This window comes from Neltuma alba, unplaced genomic scaffold, assembly GCF_004799145.2.
Source record: "Neltuma alba isolate B1F8T4 unplaced genomic scaffold, ASM479914v2 tig00012826_pilon, whole genome shotgun sequence".
In the NCBI taxonomy this organism is placed as follows: Eukaryota; Viridiplantae; Streptophyta; class Magnoliopsida; order Fabales; family Fabaceae; genus Neltuma; species Neltuma alba.
In genome coordinates, this window is record NW_021637218.1 from 127053 (window position 1) to 151063 (window position 24011).

The 24011-nt window shown below is 35.1% G+C and overlaps 1 protein-coding gene across 1 annotated transcript; it reads right to left on the reverse strand.

Moving 5' to 3' along the window:
• Window positions 1–313: 313 nt before the first annotated feature.
• On the reverse strand, window positions 314–1605 carry LOC114731396 (probable disease resistance protein At1g12290). The gene is made up of 2 exons (XM_028918548.1): window positions 1368–1605; window positions 314–948 (listed from the first exon to the last, which is right to left on the reverse strand). Exons 1-2 carry the CDS (start codon window positions 1603–1605, stop codon window positions 314–316), a joined length of 873 nt encoding a protein of 290 aa, XP_028774381.1.
• Between the last annotated feature and the right edge of the window lie 22406 nt (window positions 1606–24011).

Below are 24011 nucleotides of genomic sequence, written 5' to 3' on the forward strand. Positions count from 1 at the left end.
ATTCTCTAATTTATACAAAATGTTATCACCTTCGTTATACTGCACCATCAACTTCTTTGTCTCATCTATATTTTCATAAACAAATCTTCTTATCCAACGATCAATCTCATCGGCGTCAGAAATTCCATTGGTACTTAAAGCAAAATACAAGAAGAATCTTTGCAATTTGTTATTTAAGAAATCATAGCTAGATCTCAAAATTGGAAATACCTATTTGTCCACTTCATATTGCCCATTGTCCAAGTTTTCAAGACATTCCAACATATGTCTCCACTCTCCAGCTTCCGTTTCCCCTTTCATGCTTGTCGCGATTCTAACAATGACTAGGGGGAAAACCCTCACATGCTTGTGCCACATTCTGTGCAATATTTTCCACTTCTGAAGACAGTTCTTCACGGAAGGATCCCAAAAACTCATTAAACAAATCCCAACTCTCTTCTTCATCTAGAGGCGCCACTTCTATTACCTTCTTACAACCCATACCTTGACACACATTCCATATACGGGTGGTCAAAATCAATTTAATTCGATTATCTGACATAAGAAATCCAACGTCCTTTAGAAAGAAATGATTCCAAACATCATCTAAAATAATAACACATTTGTTCATCTCTTCAAATGCTTGAAATAATTTCCCGACAACTCTTTTAACCTCAAACTCATTAGATATATCCAGATCAATTGATTTGGCTATCACTTTTTGCAAATGCAAGATGCTATTTTGTGATACAGTTACCCAAATAACTCTAATGTCACTACTAGCTTCTTCCAAAATAAGCTTGTTATGTATATGGGTTGCTAAGGCTGTTTTTCTAGACCCTCCCATTCCCCAAATTCCAATTGCTGACACCGTGTCATCCATTATCCATTTCCATATACCTTGAATATTCCTTTGAAAATCACAACCTATTAAATCTGTCGTAGGCAATGTATAACCTTTGGAAGATCCTAGCAACAAGAACAGTAATGAATAATTAAGTAAAGAGAGTAAGAAGAATATATAAAAAATTAAGCTAAGTATATGGCATTCAAATTTTAAGTAGTCATATATATCAATATATGTATATACTCTATCCGTCCCTATGTGTAAATCGAAATTTGAAAATTTTCGAGCATTCAAAATGTAAGTCACCACAGAATTTAGGCAGCATTAAATATTTTTTCCCCACTTGTCCCTCATTAACTAATACAATAAGTTATAGAGAAGAGAGTGGCGAAGAGAAATACTGGTAGTTATGACAATTTTTTTGGCCAAAAATGTTTAGGACAATTTTTTAAAGTTTAAAAACGTCAACTAATTTTAATCCATTTTCATAAATGACAAATAAATGGAGTTGGATATACATTTTATCTGCTGATACTCGTACCTTTTTCTAAACTATCAGATTTATTCACTCTGTCAGTGCGTAACCTTTTATTGCCATCCTTCTGTTCAACTTGTGCATAGTGCCGTCTTGCTTTGTCATATAGATTTTGTTTTTCTTGGTTGAGGTCACTGTTGAGCAACTTTGAAGCCAAATCCTCCCTTTCTTTTTTACTGTCAAACTGCATATAATTGTCCGTATCGTTTACTATATGACTAAAAGAGAGTGCTCGCGTGGGCATGTGTAAGTGCTTACCCATATGAGTCTATGACTAATATCTTTGCAAGAGGTCGTACCTGAAATAAAGAATTTCCCTTCACATAATTATGTGACTGTTCCATGAACTTCACAACAAAGATGCCACAGTCAAATCTACAAATTAAAACGTATAAATATATATATATATATATGATAAGGTTATGATAAAAACTTTTTCTAGTAAAGTTTATATAATTTTATACAATAGTAATTGTTCACTCACCCATTAGGCTGTAGAAGGATGTCGTTTTCCATCTTGGAACGAAATTTTGTAAATGCTACTTTCACGAACAGCTTTCCCATCGCAAGCAACTAGATATAAATAAAATATTATATATAATCAAAAGAAGAATTAATCAATTAATCTTCTGAATACAGCAATTATCTAACACTCACCAGTTTTTTTGTTATCTCTGATTTAGACCTTTTTAGTCGCCTTGGGTTAAATCAAAAATAAAACCAAATTATGCAGTAAAGCACAACTCGGGTCGAGTCTCTTGAGGAGCCTTTTATTAATTCCTAAGTTAACTAAGTGATAAAGAATAAAAAGGGGGGTTGGAAAATGATTTTTCAATTAATAAAACTAATTATGAAAATAAGAAATAAATCTAAACTATTTTTTTTTGGGTATTTTTAATAAAGAAAGAATGAAAAATGCAAATTTGAATTTTAGAAAATCAGTAATGAGAATGCTTCTTGAAAACAGAATGTAGCTATCCTTGCTTAATAAAAGATATGGGAGTAAAATAATTCACCAAGTTAAGAAAAACAACCCCAAACATGGTTTGGGTCAAGTAAACTTAACACTTAACTGCCCTAAACGCTAAATAGTAATCAAGTTATTAAGTTACTTTTAAAAACCACTTGATGTGCAATTTAAATTGAGTTAATAAAACTTGTTTCCCTCTCAAAGAATGCTCACGGAGACACTCAATTGCAATACATCTCAATCATAAAATCTAAACGCGCCAGATAAGATAATTTTAATGAATGCAAAGGAAATATATATGAATTCAAATCCCAAGTAATACAACTCAAATTAAATTGCAAAAATCCAATTAACAGAAATTATAACACATAATCTCAGTCTCCAAATCAAATGAAATATTCCTAACACAGGAAAAATCTAATGAAGTCCAGAAGAAAATTAATTGGAAAACTAAATACTCCCCTAGTTGAAGCTCCAAGCTCAAGCTACTCCTCCATCTTCAAGAAGCACAATGGAATTAGCCTCTCATAGCTCTAGAAGAATCCACAATATTTTTGAAGCAATGAGAATTCATGGAGACTTTGGTGAGAAAGTGGGTGTGAAGATTATTTGTAGAAGAATACAAATAATAAGGGCCGACGGTGTTGATGATAGTTATGGAAGAGATGAATGATGATAATGAAGCCTGTGGAATAGGTGGACAATGCGCCACTATGGGTGAAGTGCGTCTTTGGCCGAAGGGGGAATATGAGAATTGAATGGGTGCGCCGCTTGTGATTGCGTGAGAACTGGGTGGGTATATGCGGAGAGGAGCTGAAGGCTTGTGTGAGTGAGGTGTGGTGGTGTGTATGCGTGAGAGGATCTGAAGGTTTTGACGACTACGAGTCGGTGGTGTGAGGCGTGAATATGAGTGTGTGTACGGTGGTATATATAGGAATGGAATAAGGGGGGGCAGCCGTGATACCTGCGTGAAGGAAGAGATATAATATATATCCAAATCAAATCTGAAGGATAGGCGTCTGGATAATTTCTGTATCCTCTTTTTGAATCCATAAAAATACAGATAATATCATAATCTGATGCCATCCAAGCTATGTCTCCAATTTTCTTTTTTTTTTGTATTTTTTTTATTTCCTTTCTTTCAATTTTCTCATTATCTTTATTTCCTTATTTTTTTAAGGCCTGCAAAAGATAAATTGAGATACTATCACCAAATCCAAAATCAATTATTTAAAAAGAGATAAAAATATGATAAGATCTCCTATTAAATCTCTAATTTCATTCAATCAATATTTGATTCAAAATATCTACAATCAATGCAATTTATCCCACTTTAATTGATAAATATCTCTAAAAAGATATCAAACAATATATTAAAATCAGGATTTATCAACTCCCCCACACTTGAACTTTTGCACTCCGGGGCAAAACAATCAATTTCATGAAAAACTAAGACTAACACCAAGAGCAATTAAAGAGTTATACAAATTCATGGAAAGAGTATAATAGCCCAATCAATGACATCCAACAAACTAGCAAAATTCATAGTTAAAACTAATGCAAAAGATTAGTCAAGTATGTAATCAACCTTGACAGTGAATAAATGAGAGAAAGCTCTCAAGGATAATAGTGTTTCACTCATGTCGCCTCATTGGGGTAATTTTCACTCAGATCTACTTAATTCACATTCTATCATAGGCTTGTAACAACTCTACTGTCTCAATTACTACCACAATTATACAATAAATCATGAGGACTTTAAAGGGTTGTAATGATGGAATTAGGCCACATGGAATGAATGAGAAAAATGACAAGAACTATGCATGCACATATGAATGATAAGCATCTTAAATACCACTAGATATTTCATAAAATCATGTCTCACAGAGCTACTTTTGCTACTTCACAGAATCCAAAGGAATGCCTTATTTCCCATACTTCTTTTTTTTTTTCCTTTTCTTTTTACTTTTCTATTCTTTTTCTATTTTTTTGTTTTTTTTTCATATTCAACTTTTTTTTCTCACTCCTCTCTTTTTTTCTCTTGTTTTTCTTTTTTTTTTTGAAATTGGCATTCATACACATTATGAAAGATAGTAGCAACATTCTATGATATGACAAGCCATGAGTATGTTAAGATGCTTTGAGAATGCAATTGAGATGTACATGCATTGTCGCTTGTCGAAAACGAGAATAAAAAGAAAGTGAAGGCTCAAAAGGGGTATGCAATGGATAAAAAATGATAGAGGTTTGTGTTTGGGATAATAGGGTTATAAATATGAATGCCTCAATCACTTTTATCATATAATCACAATGTAATTAGACTAAGAGTTGAAACAAGTTCTGCAGAATGAAAAATTAAGTGGATAGTCACACACAAAGAAAGGAAATTAGGCCCAAAAATCTTCCAACAAGGTTTATTCTCTCATGTTCACTCACATTGGTCAATTAGACACTAAACTAATCACAAAGCATTAATCAAACTACTCAAATTATTAGCTGTAGGAGTATCATAAATCAAAGCATTATATTCAATCATGAACAAGCATAACTCAAAATTAAACTAGTGAAAGTCTCTTTGTTTTTTTTTTTTTTCAAAACAGAGTAGCAATAGTCAAAGTACGGGGCATAGTGAGCAACAGAATCACCAATACTAATGGCAGAATTAGTAGGGCTCAATCAATCAAAGAATTTCAATGTGAAATAGAAAGGCTCACAAATGTAGAACATGGAGGTCCTCCCCCACACTTAGCCAATACATTGTCCTCAATGTATTTCAAAACACACTATCCTTACCAGACTCCTATGTAAAGACTAAGTGTTGAGTGGATAAAGCAGAAAGCTTGGAGCATTTATTAACTAACAAGAAGGGGAAAGGAAGAAAAAAAAAAAAACTAATCCTAACTACTACTACTGGAATGGCCCTCCCCCCACACTTATCTCAAACATTCATGTTCAAAACATTTCACAGGCAGACATATGCATGATATGAGAGATAGAGAGAGGAAAGGGACAACCTGGCCTCATGGAGGTTTTGTACTGTCGTGGTAGAGCTTGAGAAGGTGTCCGTTGACTTTGAATTCTGATCCACTTGCCTCATCAAGTAGCTCTATCGTCCCGAAGTCATGCACTTTGGTGACTTTGTATGGCCCATCCCAACGGGTTTTAAACTTTCCTGGTTTGAGTGCAAATCGGGCCTTGAAAAGTAGTACTTGGTCACCAGCTTGAAAGTGCTTTCGCAGTATCTTTTGGTCATGAATCTGCTTGGTTTTCTCTTTATATATGCGGGAACTCTCATAAGCGTCCAATCGCATCTCTTCTAGTTCCTGTAACTGCAACTTCCTGTCCAGACCAGATTCCTCTAGGTCCATATTGCACATCTTCACTGCCCAGTAGGTCTTATGCTCCAGTTCAACCGGAATATGACATGCTTTCCCATAAACAAGCCGGTATGGGGACATTCCTATCGGTGTTTTGAAGGCAGTTCTATATGCCCAGAGTGCTTCTTCCAACCTCAAGCTCCAATCCTTTCTCGAAGGTTTCACTATCTTTTCTAAGATCTGCTTAATTTCTCTATTAGAAACTTCTGCTTGCCCATTTGTTTGTGGATGATAAGCAGTGGATGTTTTATGGGTAACCCCAAACTTTGCAAGCAAACTGTTGATAATCCGATTACAAAAATGGGTACCTCTGTCACTTATTATAGCCCTTGGTACCCCAAATCTACAAAAGATAGACTTAAGAAACTTGGAGACCGTTTGGCCGTCATCTTTCCTAGTAGGGATGGCCTCTACCCACCTAGATAGGTAATCTACTGCTAACAAGATGTAATTAAAACCTGCAGACGGTGGAAAGGACCCATAAAATCAATTCTCCAAACATCAAATACCTCACAGAATAACATATGGTGCTGTGGCATTTCATGCCTTTTACCTAGCCCCCCAAACCTCTGGCATTTATCACATGCCTTACAGTATAAATAAGCATCCTTAAACAAAGTTGGCCAGTAAAATCCAGCATCTAATACTTTCCTAGAGGTCTTTTTAGCACTAAAGTGTCCCCCACAACTCAATGAATGGCAGGCAGAGAGGATAGATTGAAATTCTGTCTCTGGTACACATTTTCTAATGATCTGGTCATTGTAGATTCTCCACAGGTGTGGTTCATCCCATACATAGTACTGGGCTTCTCTCTTGAGCTTCTTCACCTGAAATGGAGACAAATAATCAGGAATCAATCCTAATACCAAATAATTAACCAAGTCAGCAAACCAAGGTTCTTTCAAACCCACAGCACATAGAGCAACATCAGGAAAATCATCACAAACTAAATTAGAATCATCTACTCCCCTTGTATCACTAGGAAGTCGACTGAGATGATCTGCAACATGATTCTCTGCTCTGGCTCGATCCTTGATCTCAATATTGAATTCTTGTATAAGTAGAGCCCAGTGGAGCAGTCGAGGCTTAAACTGTGGCTTTTTAAACAAATACCGAACAGCTGCATTAGACTAATTTGTGTACCAAAATGAAAAATCAGCTAAAATTAATTTTCTTGAATGTCACACCTATATTACAAAGCATCCACACCGAGGCATTCAACTTGCCAACTCACAATATAACAAAAGAATATAATTTCAGTTCACATAATCAAATTGAAAAGAAGAAATCAAAGAGAACAAATTACCGAATCTTACTCCTCTATACTTAAATATAAAAATTAATTTTTAGTCTTTTAAATTTTAACTAACTTATAACTTAGTCCCTTAACTGTAACTCGGTTCTCTTTTGAGAAAGATGATGAACTTTGTTTTTTTACCTAAAAAAAAAAACTAAATACGTATAACTTGCATTGGATGACATGTCAGTAATCTTTAGTGGCATAAAATTTTTTTTTTGCCATATAAGATAATTATTTGGTGACTAAAAATAAATTATATATGATAAGGATTAAATTATTAAATTTGAAAAGATTAGAAACTGAACTGTCTCGAGTTATAATTGAGAGACTGAATTATAAGTGAATTAAAACTTAGAGGACCAGAAGATTAGAAAAAAATTAACACGAAAAGAAGAAATCAAGCCTGTTACAAAGCACCTACGCCGAGGCAATCAAATTTTGCATTTAAATGAATGAACTTACTTTATTTCTATTTTTATATTTATTATTTTTTCTTAGACTAAATTATCTTATATATAAATTAATATATAATTTAATATTATAAGAAAAGATTTTAAAAAAATCATGTCACATTTATTAACATTAAATAATCTATTTAATTTCTTACATTAAATATTTAAAAATGATAAAAAAACTAAAAATTATTAAATTTCAAATTAGATTTGATGACAACATTTTATTTAATGCTTGCAATACTAAACCTGTAAACGACTATCCTGTAATTTTCAACTTTTTTCTTATTATTTTTTGATATTCAATAAAAAGATATTACAAGTCATGAATTGAGGCGTGAATTGAAACAGTAGTGTTGCAGGCTTTGGGGATTTCGGGAAGCATGCGCAATGATTGTTGTTTAATATAAACTCTTCTAAGTATTTTAACCTAAACCAAAAACTTATTTTATCTGTTTATTTCATATTTCATAAATTACTTCCTATTTTTTAAAAACTGCTTTTACAAATATTAGTTGCGATTCTAAACATGTATTAAAAACAGTTTTTTAATTATAATTTATAAATATAGATATATGTTAAGAGCGTTTTATTTTAATTTACATAAAAATACCTCAGCTAAGTGATTATGAGACATTGTACTAGTGTACATGTTAGGGCGCAGAGCATCCAACGTCCTCCAGCTGTATCACATAATGCTTTACAATTGGGAAAATTTTTTAGCCCGGCAAAAGTGACTTTACTAAGGACCACGCGATTTTTGAAATTATACGGTAATACCAAAGCATCAAAATCAAAATATATATATGTTTTGATGGTAAATTATCAAAATATTATTTATTTATTTATTATTTCACACGTATATATATATATATGCATTTTAACATGTAGCGGTAAAAAAAAATATAAGTGTATATATAAAAATTTATAACTTCCAATTTATATTATAACTACTAGTCCAAAAATTTATGAATTTTTATAAGTAAATTTACATATATATAAATATTTTAGCAACTAATAATAACAAAATTTATTAGTGTACATATAAAAATTTCAAGAGTTAAAACAAAAATTTACAATTATTCATCGGTGAATTTATAAGTATATAGAAATATTTCAACAACTAATAATATGATATTTTGGTCATTTACTATTAAAAATATAATTTTACTCCAGTTCTTTGTTTACTGCATACTACAATGTAATTATGAAATTTTTGGGGTGAACAGAAATTAAGTTATTTATCAGCTTCTTTAATGAAATTGTCCCTTTATTAAAATGAGTTGGACATATATTTTATATGCTGATACTCGTACCTTTTTCTAAAGGACCATGTCTATTGGTTCCGTCAACTCGTAATCTTTTATTGCCATCATGCTGTTCAACTTGTGCATAGTGCCCGCTTGCTTTGTCATATAGATTTTGTTTTTCTTGGTTCAGGTCACTGCTAAGCAACTTCATAGCCAACTCCTCCCTTTCTTTTTTACTGTCAAACTACATAATTATTGTCCGTATCATCTATGTGACTAACGGTCTGTTTGGGATGAAGAAAACAGAGGGAAGGAGAGGAGAAAAAAAAGATTTTTAATGAGACCAATTTAAAAAATTAAAAAAACTCTGTTAAAAGTCTTTAATTAATTTTTAATATTCTTTTTATTTTACATATTCTCTTGATTAAAATTTTAAAATCCGATTTTTTTAATCGATCTCATTAAAATTTTCTCATCCTTACCTTTCCCTCATGGGGTAAAAGAGAGTACTGGCGTGCTCGTGTAGGACTATGTGTGGGCATGTGTGACTGCTTACCTATGAGTCTATGACTATATGTTTGTAAGAGGTCATAACTTAAATGAATTATTTGTCTTCACATAATTATCTGATTGTTCCATGAACTTCATAATAAAGATACCGCAGTCAAATCTACAAATTAAAAAAATATATGTGATAAGGTCACCATAAGAACTTTTTAAGTTTATATAATTTTACGTAATAATCGTCCACGCACCCATTAGGCTGTTCGAGGATGTTGATTTCCTCCTTGGAATGAAATTTCGTAAATGCTACTTTCTCGAAGAGCTTTTCCATTGCAAGCAACTAGATATAAATAAAAAATTCTATATAATCAAAAGAATAATTAATCAATCAATGTTTTGAATATTGCAATTATCTAACACTGACCAATTTTCTTGTATTCTCATTGCGATATCGAGTAGAGAATCCCATATTTCAATCTCTTCGTTCTTTACATGGATAATGTACAAATAAAAATGTCCACCATTTGGCTTTGCTTCAATGTGAACAGGAATAAACACCTATTATTTGTCATGACAAAAATCAAATTGACACACAGTAGAAAAAATAGTAATCATGTTGATAGAGAAACTTTCCTATAAAGAATTGAAAAGACTGACATACCTTCTCACAAAAATCAATTTGTGATGACATATAATTCTCTTTTATTTTTTGGCAATGGACAAAGTCCAAGAAGCGACCTATGCTGCATTTGAGCGCTGCCTCCTATAATTACATTACGGATGAACCTTTTAAGAGTTATTGTCAATGAACTAGTTTTAGATTAAACAAGTATTGACATGCATAATGTAACAAGGAAGGGAATAGGAAATCACCGAAAATGTCACAGGAAGATACCAATTCGAAGGTGTAATTTTCTTCTTTCGCTCAATATGGGTTAACATCACCGCAAAAGCATCTATTGCCTAAGGATGCATGAAACTGAATATCATCACTATAAATAAAACCTTTGTCATTAATATTAAAATAGAATATAAAAATATAATAAATAAATACTCACCTCTGAATTCAAACAAGTCCCTGGTCTGAGCGTGGCAAATTCTTCTTGAGTCAAATAAAAGTGGGGAACGAAAAACCTTATCTTCAAGACTGAAGAATTAATTAAAATGATATATTTATCAAAACATAGAATTAGAGTGATTTGAAAAAAGAAAACAGAAAATAAAATACATTCATCTATACACATTAGAAGCACATATACAGTCAGAAGCATGAATCTAACCCTAAGCATTCAAACACATATTGTATAACCTTCATGATACTTGGCATCAGCTTGGCTTTGTCCTGCTTCGTTCGGCATGCTGTAATCTGTGATACCGTCCAGTGAGATTTCTTATAAGGAAAAAATTATAAATAAAATGAAACAAAATCCCTGAGCATGACTTGTAAAAAAATTTACCAGAACTAATGGAAGAGTTAAAAGTTAAAACTCTTCACCTCTGTTTGAAAAGTAAAGGAGTATCTAATTGATTTTATCCTCATTTAAACCTATGGTATAGCGTAACTGTAAATAATTGGGTCAACATTAAATAACGGCAATGTGGGACATATGTAATAAATATCACATATGATATCTTTTTAAAAAAGCTGGCAAAAAAACAAACAGAAAAAATCCCCTCTGCATGACTTATAAAAAAGATAGGAGGGAGCATAATAGTATATAATCAAGTAACCTCCTTGGTGACAATGTTGGAGGTTGTCTCTGAGATCATTGGAGTTTCCTTTGTCTGAAACAAATTTTGGTCAGGCTCGAATGCCTTTGCCTTTTTCTCCATTAATATGAGATCTGATTCTGCTAGCACCTCCTGCGAATTCCCGTTCACAATATTTACACTTCCATCTTCGTCCTTCCTCCAGTACCTCAACGTGTCGCCGCACATCATCATCCTTTGGCCTTCCACCACCTACCTTTTTCATTATTACTGTTCCTGCATATGCAACACATATACAGAGACTGAACCAAAGTGATAATAATTAAGATTGGAGTCATATATACAGTTCCACAGTTTGGCGCTTGAGTTTTCGGCAATAAATCTGATCTACTTTTCCTGCACTTACAAAATAATCTACCTTTCCTTAACATGCATGCAATTTCATCGAGCGAAGTAATGAAGGGATGAAGATTATTGTGCGCAGAGAAGCTTCAGAGATTGACCAACCTTGAATCTGTCCAAGTAGAGGACGAACAATCGTGGAAAGGCAGAAGCAAAAGTAACAAACAAAGGAAGATGAAAATGAGGTCACATGATAATAATCAAAAGGAAAAGCAGAGCAAAAAGAGAAAATTACTGAATGCTATTTCAAGTTGAGGATTGAGGGATGGCGGACAGCTGACCCCGGTGAGAAACAGTAGTTGAGTCGAGTCCACAAAATAGGAATATGATGATGAGGAAGAAGGACTTTAGGGGAAGAGTGAGTCTGACAGAGTGCTTTATCAGAACGGTGGATGAGAAAATTCTATGGTAAGCATAGCGATGAGCACCGAAAGGACAAGACTCTCGTCTGATTGGCCCGTTCACTCCATGGTAAGCATATTTAAATCGGTTGTTGAACTTCTAATCTCTAAAGTTTAAACTAATTAATACTTCATCTTACTGTTATTACGAGACAAATTTATGTACCACAATGAAAAATCAGTTAAAATTAATTTTGTTGAATGTCAAGCCTATTAGCATCTACACCGAGGCATTCACCTTGCCGACTCACAATATAGCAAAAGAATATAATTTCAGTTCACATAATCAAATTGAAAAGATGAAATCAAAGAGAACAAATTACTGAATCTTACTCCTTTATACTTAAATATAAAAATTAGTATGAAAAGAAGAAGTCAAGCCTGTTACAAAGCATCTACATCGAGGCAATCAAATTTTGCATTTAAATGTATAACCTTAGTTTATTTTTATTTTTATTTTTATATTTATTATTTTTTTCCAGACTAAATTATTTGATACATAAATTGATATATAATCTAATATTACATAAATATGTTTTTAAAAAATACGTCACATTTATTAACATTAAATAATTTATTCGAATTTCTTACATTATATATTTAAAAGAAAATGATAAAAAAAGCTAAAAATTACAAACGTTTTATTTGATGTTGATAATACTAAATTTATAAATAATTTTTTTCCAATATTCCATATGTTGAATTTTGGGCTTAGATCTGCCCTTAATGGGCCGGATTATTTGACCAGGTATAAAGAGAATATACCAGTCAAATATCCAAGCGATATTGTGATATGTTTGACTTGTTCAAACACCCTAAATCATATCTAATAGATTACGATATAAATCTAATTAATTTATATTAAATTAATTAATTTATATTGTGTAGATTAAATATATATTAAGTATATATATTTAGAATTAATTGTGATTGATTTTGGATTTAAATTCAAATATCATGATATTATGAGATAAGGATATATTTATATATCTTATCTCAGATTTTATTTAATGGGCTCAGTGGATATTTTTGGCTACCCAAAATACCCCTGACAAAAGTTATAAATAGAGGCTTCCCCCCTTCAGTTCAAATCACACTCTAATAGTAGAGCTTTCCTACGATATATATATATATATATCTCTCTCTCTTATTTCTTTCTTGCAAAGAGGTGCTCTGCTGTGCACTTAAAAAGCTTAGACTTTTATAGTCTAGCTTAAACATGGGCTAAGAAGATCTGACCGACCCGACCCGAGATCTGACCCGGTATGTTTTCGATCCATTGTCTTTTTATTCTAACATTGGCATCAGAGCCATAATGATCTTGAGGCTATCAATACATATTATTCATTTTTTTCCGGTGCCATTAATATGCCCGTATATCATTCGAATTCGATATGCTTGTGTTTTAAACTCGAATACACACTCTGCCTATATATTTGAAGCTCGAAAACATTACTTGTAATGCTGTGAGGTTCAAAAACATTATCAAAATCCGTTTTCCAAAAAGCTCTAGCGTCGGCCGTACAATCCCCTTTTTGGGTCTTTAAAAATGATGTTTTTTAAAGAAAATGAACCCATAGAGTTGTAGAGCACAAAAATACGAGTTCATAGACACCTAAAATGCATAAAACGGAGCTCGGAGGTGAAAGATATTGAGGTTCGAAAATGGCGGGTCATGATGGACCCGCTGGAGCTCCAACCGGATCTGGGGCGACCCGGCTGGAGGTCAGGGACGACCTGACCAGCCCAAAACAGCATCATTTTGGGCTGGCCAGGACGCAGTTCGGGTCTGGTTGACCCGGATCCTCCATGGAAGTCGGGTCGGTAGACCGACCCGACCCAAAAAAACTTTTAAAAAATTTTTTGAAAATTTTTTTGACATGCTTTGTGGGTGCGTGGGGTCCACCTAGGGACCCTTTAGTCATAAAAGGCACATGTATAGACTCCTTAAGACGTGAGGAATCAGATGGAATAGGTTAGGTAATGGCGAGAGGCCGGAAAGGTGGCGCGTGTATGACACGCGCCGATCCTGAAGAGTAGGCGAGTCTACCCCTTATTAAAAAAAAATTGGGAATGTTTATTGGGGTGCGTGAGGGCCTATTTTTGAGCCCTGTTTGACCTGAAATATTTCTAAAATCATGACTATGAATTGATATATTATGTGCTTATTTTTTATGATCTTTTGGGTACGAAAAATAACAAATAAATGTTTTGAATATTTATTTTTATATTTTTCTTAACTTCTTTTTTTTGGTTTAGGAAATGGCAAACTCAAATTCTAACCACTCTTTTGAAATATATCCAACTTATTCTCCTCTTTCTGATGCTCCGAAGTCTTCAAACTATTATGCTAAAGAAAGTACAAATAAAAGAAAAGCGCCCCAATCACAAGTAAACTCTAATGTACCTGAGGGGAGCAGTGGTAAAAGAAAATGTGTTCCTGACCAACAAGAGGAAGAAGTCTGTAGACCCAAGGACATAAATTTAATAGAACAAATAGCCAAAAAACATGCTGATGAATACAAGCATCAAAAGTATCTGTTTTCAAAATTGAGTTATTATGCTAAACAAATTATCAATGAGCAAGACGCACTCTTTTTCTCAAACATTGCAATCCAATACAGAGAGGAACTGGTAAGGAGGGGACACATATTTAGTGAAGGATTTTTTAAACAAAGTCTTTGTAGATGCTGGAAAGATGTTAAAGAGAGTTTGAGAGAACCCATGATAAAATATATCATGAATGAATGAGTTTTTGTTCACGTTTACTTTTCCCTTTTCATTTTATGTTTACTCTTCGAGACTTTATTTTTAGATTATCCAAATTTTTGTAAACATTTATGCTTCGTTAAATAAAGTTTTTTTTTCTAAATGCTTTATTTGAGTGGGAGTTTCATGAGGAAAACTCAAATTGGGGATATGTTCAAGGAAAGTCAGAGATAAGAAAGGTAAGAGACTAACCAGGAGTAATGGGATGGGAGCCAACCTAGTTGTCTCCTGATCATGAAAATGGTAAGACTCTTACCCGGACAACATATGACCTACTTGAATAACGTGTATGTTGCATACCGTACTAAAATGCATTGTTGTCTATGTGATAGCACGATGTCTCAAAGAGGAATCAAGTCCATTATAGCTGACCTTGTAGGAGGTGACAAGCTGAACGAAGACAATTACAGCATGTGGCATTGTAAGATATCATATGTCCTCAAAGAACAAGAAGTCACTGATGTGTTGACTACTTTTCTTCTAGAGCCTGAGGCGAATGCATCGCGAAGGGACCAGGACGGCTACGTGGCTTGGAAAAAAAGGGACACTATCACCAGAATTACCATGCTAAGTGCCATGACTGACGATGTGTTGGTGCAATTCAAAACACACCCTTCCGCCTCTGCCATGTGGGCAGCACTGAAATCCGAATTTGACGGTACCTCTGCTGCAAGGCTTAGGAGACTCACAGTCAAACTTGACAATTTCAAACTGGGTCCTAACACTCCCATAAGACATCACCTAAGGGCAATGCAGAACTTAATCAGGGAGCTTAAGGAAGCCGGAGGTGCCTTATCTGACGAGTGATAACCTCTCAAAATTCCTACTGAGTTAAGCTGATTTAACGCTCTTTTATTGGGTTTGAAAGTCAATTTTGCAGGAAACAAAGCCTGAGGAGAGTAAAGAATGGAGAAAAGTCGAAAAGAAGTCAGCCGCAGCGGCCTTTGGGAGAAAACGCCACGGCGGATCAAACAGAAAGGGAGGAGTGCGTCTCTGTAAAAGGCGCCACGGCGCCCAAGCTATCTCAGAGCAAGCCTTTACGGTGTAATCCTCCGCGGCCGATTATCACATGCGCCGCGGCACCGGAGCCTCGAAGGAGAACCATTCTGTAATAGACGCCGCGGCACCTGAAGGAATCCGCTACGGCGCCTGGCCCCTCGCAGCTGTGCATTTTACTTGGTAACTAAAAAAGGTAGGGCATATAGAGGTGGATACTCGGTTTTTCTGGGGGGACTTCGACTTTGGAGCAATTTTGGAGGCTGGCTTTGCTAGGGTTTGGAGTTTTGGAGGCTTGAAACCTTTGGGCTTGAAGCTAGAAGAGATTCAAAGCTTGTAACTTGAATTTTCTGGGTTTCCTTCTTCTTCCCTTCTTGTTTCTGCTATGACTACTAGCTACTCTTATAGTTGTAGTTCTTTACTCGATATGTATAGCTAAATCCGTTTTTCTAGGGTTATTTTGATCTATTGTATGGATTGAGACTTGGTTTTACTATCCCTTGAGTGTTAATGATAATATTCAGTTGTTTTTACTTTGAGCTTAATGCTTCCTTTTGTCTGGCCATCATTTGGATTGATTGATTGATTAGTTTAACTTTCTCAAGTTAAACTAATTCGTGAACTTTGGTAAAAACATGCTAGTCCAGAAATTTAATTGAGTGAATAGATGGTTTGTCGATAGAGCAGAGATGTATCTGTTGACCTAACATAGTCTAAATAGGTTTTGGTTTTTAAAGTGCAACCTTTTTAAACAAGTGCAAGAGATTGCTGTGTTTTAATCGTGATTGCAAACATTTAGTTTTGACTTGAGAAAGCTTAATCAATTCTGCAAACCCAGGCTAACTGAACTTATTGTAAAGTACTACTTGAGAAGTAATTAATCCAGTTTCATGAAGTACTTTAGTGAAGAATAACCCTAGTCTCTTAATTGTTTCAAGGTCGAGTTGATTTTATACTGCTTTTAAACCATTGTTTTCCTAATTCCATTTCACAAACTATTTTACAACAATTGTTTCACTTAACCTAATCAAGTACACAATTATGATTTTCAACTCATCTAGCCTTAGTCTCTGAGGGAACGATACTTTTTATATTACTTACGACCCGTTCACTTGCGGTCAAGTTATTTGGTGAACAATGAGCAACAGATTCAAGCTGTTATGAGATCTCTCCCAGCAAGTTGGGACACCATGAAGCACACCATTACTCATAACGAGAGTATAAAAACCTTTGTTGATGTAGCCCGCCACCTCCAACTGGAGGATGACCGGATGGAAACTGTAAAATCTATCAGTAAGGCATATTTAACTGAAGGGAAGGGAGGGGCAACCTCCCAAAACCAGTCCAAGAGAAGCAAAGGCTCTCAAAACAAGAAAGGCGGCCCTAAAGTAAAGAAGGGAAAGAATTCCTTCAAGAAAGGCAAGAAACCTGCAAAGAAGCAGAACATAGCAACCATCAAATGCTATACTTGCTGACAAAAGGGGCATTATGCCAAGGACTGCCCTGAGCAGAAAAAGGTATTGGATTCAGATTCAATACATTTCTCTTATGTCTCTAGCATTGCGTTTATTGCTGAAACTAATCCTGTTTGGATTATAGACTCAGGGGCCACAAACCACGTGAGCAAGGATCGTGGCAACTTCACAGAATTTCATTGGTTACCAGCAAGAAGCAAGTGGCTTTATGTTGGGAACAACGCGAGAGTAGAAGTCAAAGGGATCGGTACTTGTGAACTGACCCTACATGGAGGAAAAACCCTAGTCCTGCAAAATGTCCTCTACGCTCCAGAAATTTGACGAAATCTTGTGTCTGTTATTTCCTTAGTTAAATTTTATTTCAATGTATTTTTTCATGATTTCACAATAGACATTTCGTATGGGACCAATTTTTCAGTTTTTGGTTATGTTTCGGATGGTTTCTTTGTTTTATAGAATTTCAATAACAATTTTTCTAGTTCTTGCTATGCACTTTCTTCTGATGTCAATTATGATATATGGCACGCTAGATTAGGACATATTGGTCAAGAACGCATGACCAAACTGGCAAAAGAGGGTTTGCTCAGAAACGTGTCTAAAAAGGAAATGTCTCTGTGTGAACATTGCCTTGCTGGCAAGAGCACAAGGAAACCTTTCAGAAAGGCAACCAAGGCTAACCATCCTCTTGAACTGGTACACTCTGATATTTGCGGACCAATGAGTGTCAAGGCACGTCATGGAGCATGGTATTTTATTACCTTCATCAATGATTCTTCCTGATATGGCTATACTTACCTGATTTCCCACAAATCTGAGGCATTAGAATGCTTTAGAAAATATCTCAATCTAGTGGAAAATCAGTTAGGTTCAAGAATCAAAGCCTTAAGAACTGACCGAGGTCGAGAATACCTCTCTGATCAGTTCAAGGAGCTCTGTGAAGAAAGGGGTATTGCTAGGCAACTAACAATCCCCAACACTCCTCAACAAAACAGAGTTGCTGAAAGGAGAAACAGAACTCTCCTTGATATGGTTAGATCAATGATGGCACAAGCTGAGCTTCCAACCTCATATTGGGGTGATGCTCTTTTAATTGCCACATTCATACTTAACCGAGTGCCTTCTAAATCAGTCACCACAACCCCTTATGAATCATGGACAAACCGCAAACCGGATCTAAGCATCCTAAGACCATGGGGGTCAACAACTTACATTCGTGATTCTTCCATAAGTATGACAAGTTAGCACCGAGGGGCAAAAAGTGTATCTTCATAAGATACTCTAAGAACTCTAAGGGGTATATCTTCATTGGTGAAAATGATGATGGCTTAGTGACTGAGATAGATGCAAGGGACGCAACATTCATAGAAACCGAATTTCCTAGCAGAGGGAGTATTGATCGAACAAGCTGTCTTTATGAGGATGATAGCAATGAGGTACAACAAAGTGTTCCTCAGTCTACTGATCTGAGTGGGAGGGTTGAACCATTTTCACAACAAAGTCTAACCTAGCCACAGGAAGAAAGTCCTGCAGCAACCCCACTTAGGAGAAGTAACAAAGACAAAACTCCTAGGAGACGCTTCTCAATTGAAGGAGCAACCTTCATTGTTAGTCCAGAAAATGATAAAGAAGACCCCGTAAGTGTTAAAGAAGCACTAACAGGACTTGCTAAGGAAAAATGGCAAAAGGCCTTACAAGAGGAAATGGATTCCATGGAGTCCAACCAAATATGGGAATTGGTTGATCTATCACCTGGCCGAAAGGCAATTGGGAGCAAATGGGTTCTCAAGTACAAACGTAAGGTTGATGGATCAATTGATAAATCCAAAGCAACGTTAGTTGCCAAAGGTTATACACAACGGGAAGGAGTGGATTACGAAGACACCTTCTCACCTGTTGTACGTTTCAACTCGATACGACTGATACTGGCACTAGTAGCAAGTTTAGACTTAGAGTTACATCAGATGGATGTAAAAACCGCTTTTCTGAATGGAGAACTAGATGAAGAAATCTATATGGAACAGCCTGAGGGCTTCATACAGAAAGGGAACGAACAAAAGGTTTGTAAACTCTTAAGATCCATTTATGGACTCAAGCAATCATCTAGGCAGTGGTACTTAAAGTTCCACAAAGCTATAAGCTCCTATGACTTTGAAATGATCGAGGAAGATCACTACGTTTATATCAAGCGGTTTGGAGATAACTTTGTCATTCTATCCCTCTTTGTCGATGACATATTCCTAGCTGGTACCAATCTTAAACTAATAAAGATGATCAAAGAGTGGTTGTCCTTGAACTTCAAGATGAAAGACATGGGCGAAACAGAATATATCTTAGGTGTTAAAATAAGAAGAGATCGTTCTAGAAAATTATTGTCATTGTCACAAAAGGCATACATAGCAAAGATTCTTGAGTGTTTCAATATGAGAGACTGTAAGCCTATAGATACCCCTGTGGTTAAGGGGCATAACCTAAGCGAGGAAATATACCCTACAAAACAATGCGATATAGTACGCATGAAGAGAGTCCCATACTCAAGTGCTGTTGGTAACTTAATGTACGCCATGTTGTGTACCAGGCCAGACATATGCTTTGTAGTTGGACTAGTGAGCCAATTCCAATCCAATCCAGGAGTAAAACACTAGGAAGCTGTAAAGAGGATTATGAGATATCTAAAAGGAACCATGGACTATAAGTTGTGCTATCAAGGAAACGACCTTCGTACAGAGGGTTATTCCAATGCTGATTGGGCAGGAGACCTAAATGAGCGACACTCAACGTTAGGCTATGCTTTCCTACTGAATAACGGAGCAATCTCCTAGAGCAGCAAGAAACAAACATGTGTGTATCTTTCATCCATGGAAGAAGAATATGTAGCATGTTTTGCAGCTGTCCAAGAAGCTGTGTGGCTCAAAAGATTTTTAGTACGATTGGGAATCCATGGTGAAAGTGAGGGACCAACTGTAATTCACTGCAATAGTCAAGCAGCAATAGCCTATGCAAAGGACCCTAAGTACCACAATCGTACTAAGCATATAGACATAAAATATCACTTTGTAAGGGATATAATCGCTAAGAAACAAGTGACAGTTCAATACTTGTCCACTCATAAGATGTTGGCAGATCCCCTAACTAAGCCTATCGCTAGAGATCCTTTTGTCAAGCATGCAAAAGCCTTGGGCATGCGTAGAGCATAATGTAGTGAACTCCTTTTTCTTTTTTATCCTTTTTTTGTTCAAATACGCAGCACAAGGGATGTTGTACTGAACTTCTTTGTTTCCTCTTACTTAGTAATTCAATGCATTTTATCTAGTTCAAAGAAAATTTTCTTGTATATATATTTGTGTATTTATACATGCATAGGCACGAGGTATATGTCGTACAGAACAAGGTTGGCTTACTCACACGAGCAGCCGTCTCGCTATGTTCTTATGGGATATAGAAGGTTTGACGGCAGATGATCATCATGAGATAGTAGAGAAGAATCACTGCATAAATGTCGCCTCAGCTAGACTGAGATGAGACCCATAAAAGTCTAGGCCGAATCATGGATAATGTGTCATCCATGACACCTGTAGCCAGACAAGGAACTCTTCACTAGTAAGACGTCATATATAATTGTGATGAAAGAGCTCCTGGTTCAAATGTTAGGGTGCATTTGGAACTTAAGTCTGTACGGTGCTATTAAAACCAAAAGCGACATACTCCACTTGGTGGATTGAGCGCCGTAGCATGCAATTCATACTGCATGAGCTCACTCAAATGCGCAACATGGGGCGTAGATGGAAGATCCCTAATCCATTACGGTGTGAGTCCCAAAAAGGAAATAAACCTTTCATAATGCCCTTAGGACTTAGACAGCATCACAAGGGTTTGGTTTAGTGACACCTACTCCAGCCTAAACCCCATGATCAAGAATGATGCGATCTAACGGTTCAAGATTGGGAAAGCGACTATGCTAAGTCTATATGATGAATAGTCAGAAGGAAGATTTATCCTGAAACACACATCTACGTTGGTGTCTGTGACATGTCCCTTGCAAGTTGAATAGAACAACTAAGCAAGTGTGGATACCATATGTATAGGAAGGCAATCTGAGTAAACAAAATGACTCGAGAGGGATTAGATATGCCACAAGTAAAGTGTATGGATAAAACTAGGACATTTGAGGCAACAAGCATACAATTTGCAAGTACACCAGGGTGTTCTTGTGTGCTGGTCCTACATAAAGGATTCCAAGTGCACAAGTACCCGAATCGATGACGTCATGCCCACGCGGTCACGGCAGACACCTGGTATGAAGCAATGAAAGATTTAGTTATCGCATGATGGGCAGCCCATCAAGTGCGAGTGGGAGATGTTGGATTTTGGGCTTAGATCTGCCCTTGATGGGCCGGATTATTTGATTAGGTATAAAGAGAATATACCAGTCAAATATCCAAGCGATATTGTGATATGTTTAACTTGATCAAACACCCTGAATCATATCTAATCGGTTACGATATAAATCTAATTAATTTATATTAAATTCATTAATTTATATTGTGTAGATTAAATATATATTTAGAATTAATTGTGATTAATTCTGGATTTAAATTCAAATATCATGATATTATGAGATAAGGATATATTTATATATCTTATCTCAGATTTTATCTAATGGGCTCAGTGGATATTTTTGGCTACCCAAAATATCCTTGACAAAAGCTATAAATAGAGGCTTCCCCCCTTCAGTTCAAATCACACTCCAGTAGTAGAGCTTTCCTACTATATATATATATATATATATCTCTATCTCTCTCTTATTTCTTTCTTGCAAAGAGGTGCTCTGCTGTGCACTTAAAAAGCTTAGACTTTTATAGTCTAGCTTAAACGTGAGCTAAGAAGATCTTACCCGACCTGACCAGAGATCCGATCCGGTATGTTTTCGATCCATTGTCTTTTTATTCTAACACCATAAGTGTATATATATGCATTTTTATAAGTTTATATATGCATTTTAACATGTAGAATAACAAAAATACAAGTGTATATATAAAAATTTGTAACTCCCAATTTACATTATAACCGCCAGTCCAAAAATTTATGAATATTTATAAGTAAATTTACATATATATATATTTTAGCAACTAATGATAACAAAATTTATTAGTGTACATACAAAAATTTACAAGAGTTGAAACAAAAATTTACAATTATTCATAGATTTCAGAGAGTGATCAATTCTAAATGAAAAGTAGAGAATGAACAATCGTGGAAAGGCAGAAACAGAAGAAACAAACAAAGGAAGACGAAAATGAGGTCACATGATAATAATCACATGGAAATTACCGAATGCTAATCCAAGTTGAGGATTGAAGCATGGCGGCGACTGAGACTGACTCCGGTGAGAAACAGAAGTCAACACAGAAGAAAACGCGTCCACCGAACGGGGAAAGAAAGATTAGCCATATAATGAAGGGCTTTGTGGAAGATGAGGCTGAAATGATCAGTGCACTGTACAGTCCGGCTGTATCCAATTGACTATATGAGAAGGGACGGACAGCTTCTTCTCGCATTGACTTTGGCCCATCGACCGTCCATTACAGCAAAGCGCCTCTCCATGGCTTTTTTTCCCTTTTACTTCTTATTTTAATTACAAAATCCAGGCTTGAATGATCGAAATTTTATATTTTATAAAATTGCGAATAAAATGTTAATTTTACTGAAAAATAAATTAATAAAATTAAACTACTGAATTTTACTTATGATAATTTAAAACAATAATAAAAAACATATTTTAGAAAATTATTTTATATAATTATAATATGGATCCTTCATATTGTAATTTTAATACTACTCATGTTCTAATTATAAGACCTTATTTGTAGACTACAAGTGAGATCTTATAATTAGGACCTGAGATAATAGTTAAGACTGGATGTAGAGGGAAATGGAAAAAAGAAAAATAAGTGGAGAGACCCCTTTCCCATTTATTACCGCTTCTATAGATTTCAAATTTAATTTTTTTAATAAAATTTTGTTTAAATATATCTATTATCTAAGCGTTAAATATGCTTAGATAAAGGCTTATTGGAGGAAACAAATTAATTTTAAATATTTATTGTTTTCTATTAATTCTAATTTTTTGTTTAAAATCATAAAATCTAACTAAGAGAATCTTCTAAAAAAGCATTGGCGTGTGGGCGGAAGAATTTGAAACATATTACTACTTCAAACTCTTAATATAAGAGCTAATTGACTAATTTTAATATATTAAAAAACTTATTAAATTAGTTATTTGCTATAAATATGTGTTGTCTTTTTTAAAATATCATTGTCACTCATATATATTAGTTATAACTATTTTGATATAACATTTAATATGTACAATTATTATAATGATTATTTTGAAACAAATAGATAAATACAAGAGAGAAAATAGATTGGATTCTTATATTTAGAACAAATTAGAAAGTTAAATCTAAAAGTGTAATCTCTTGTGGCCGCCCGTATCTCGACCCCTCCTCTGTGTTATCCTATGTCGGCGTGATGATCAGCTCCGACACCGACACTATCGATCATCACGCTCCAGTCGGACTCCACCTTCTGATTGCATGTCTGTTGATTCTTTTGTTTGTTAATTGAAAACTGATTACTGAGCAAGAGCTTGACAATAATGTTTAATATATTCCTTCCACTCATTTGGATAAGGTTTTAAGCAAGTTGCGGATATTTATGCCTCCATATCGATGGCTCTAACAACCCATCTATTTTAGGCTCATTTCATTCAAAATCAATAACTTAGATGCCTCATCCGACCTCTCTCTGCAATGGACACAAGAGAATCCTTCCAATCTGATCTTGTTCTTGCCGACGTCCCCATCTCGTGGTTCCAGAGCATCATCGGCCTATCTTCACCCATAATTAATTGCAAAGCATTCCAGAACAAAACGATTCAGTCAGATGGTTGGTCGTTAGGGATAAGGTTAGGATCGTTTTGGGGTGACATTCAAATCCAAGGGAAACAAGTGACAGATCAGATCCTGTGGGCTTTAAGGATTGAAA

Coding starts and splice junctions, on each gene's coding strand:
- LOC114731396 (XM_028918548.1), bottom strand. CDS start 1,605: ATGCCCACGCGAGCACTCTCTTTTAGTCATATAGTAAACGATACGGAC. Junction 949..1,367: donor ATCTGATAGTTTAGAAAAAG/GTACGAGTATCA, acceptor TCTTGTTGCTAG/GATCTTCCAAAGGTTATACA.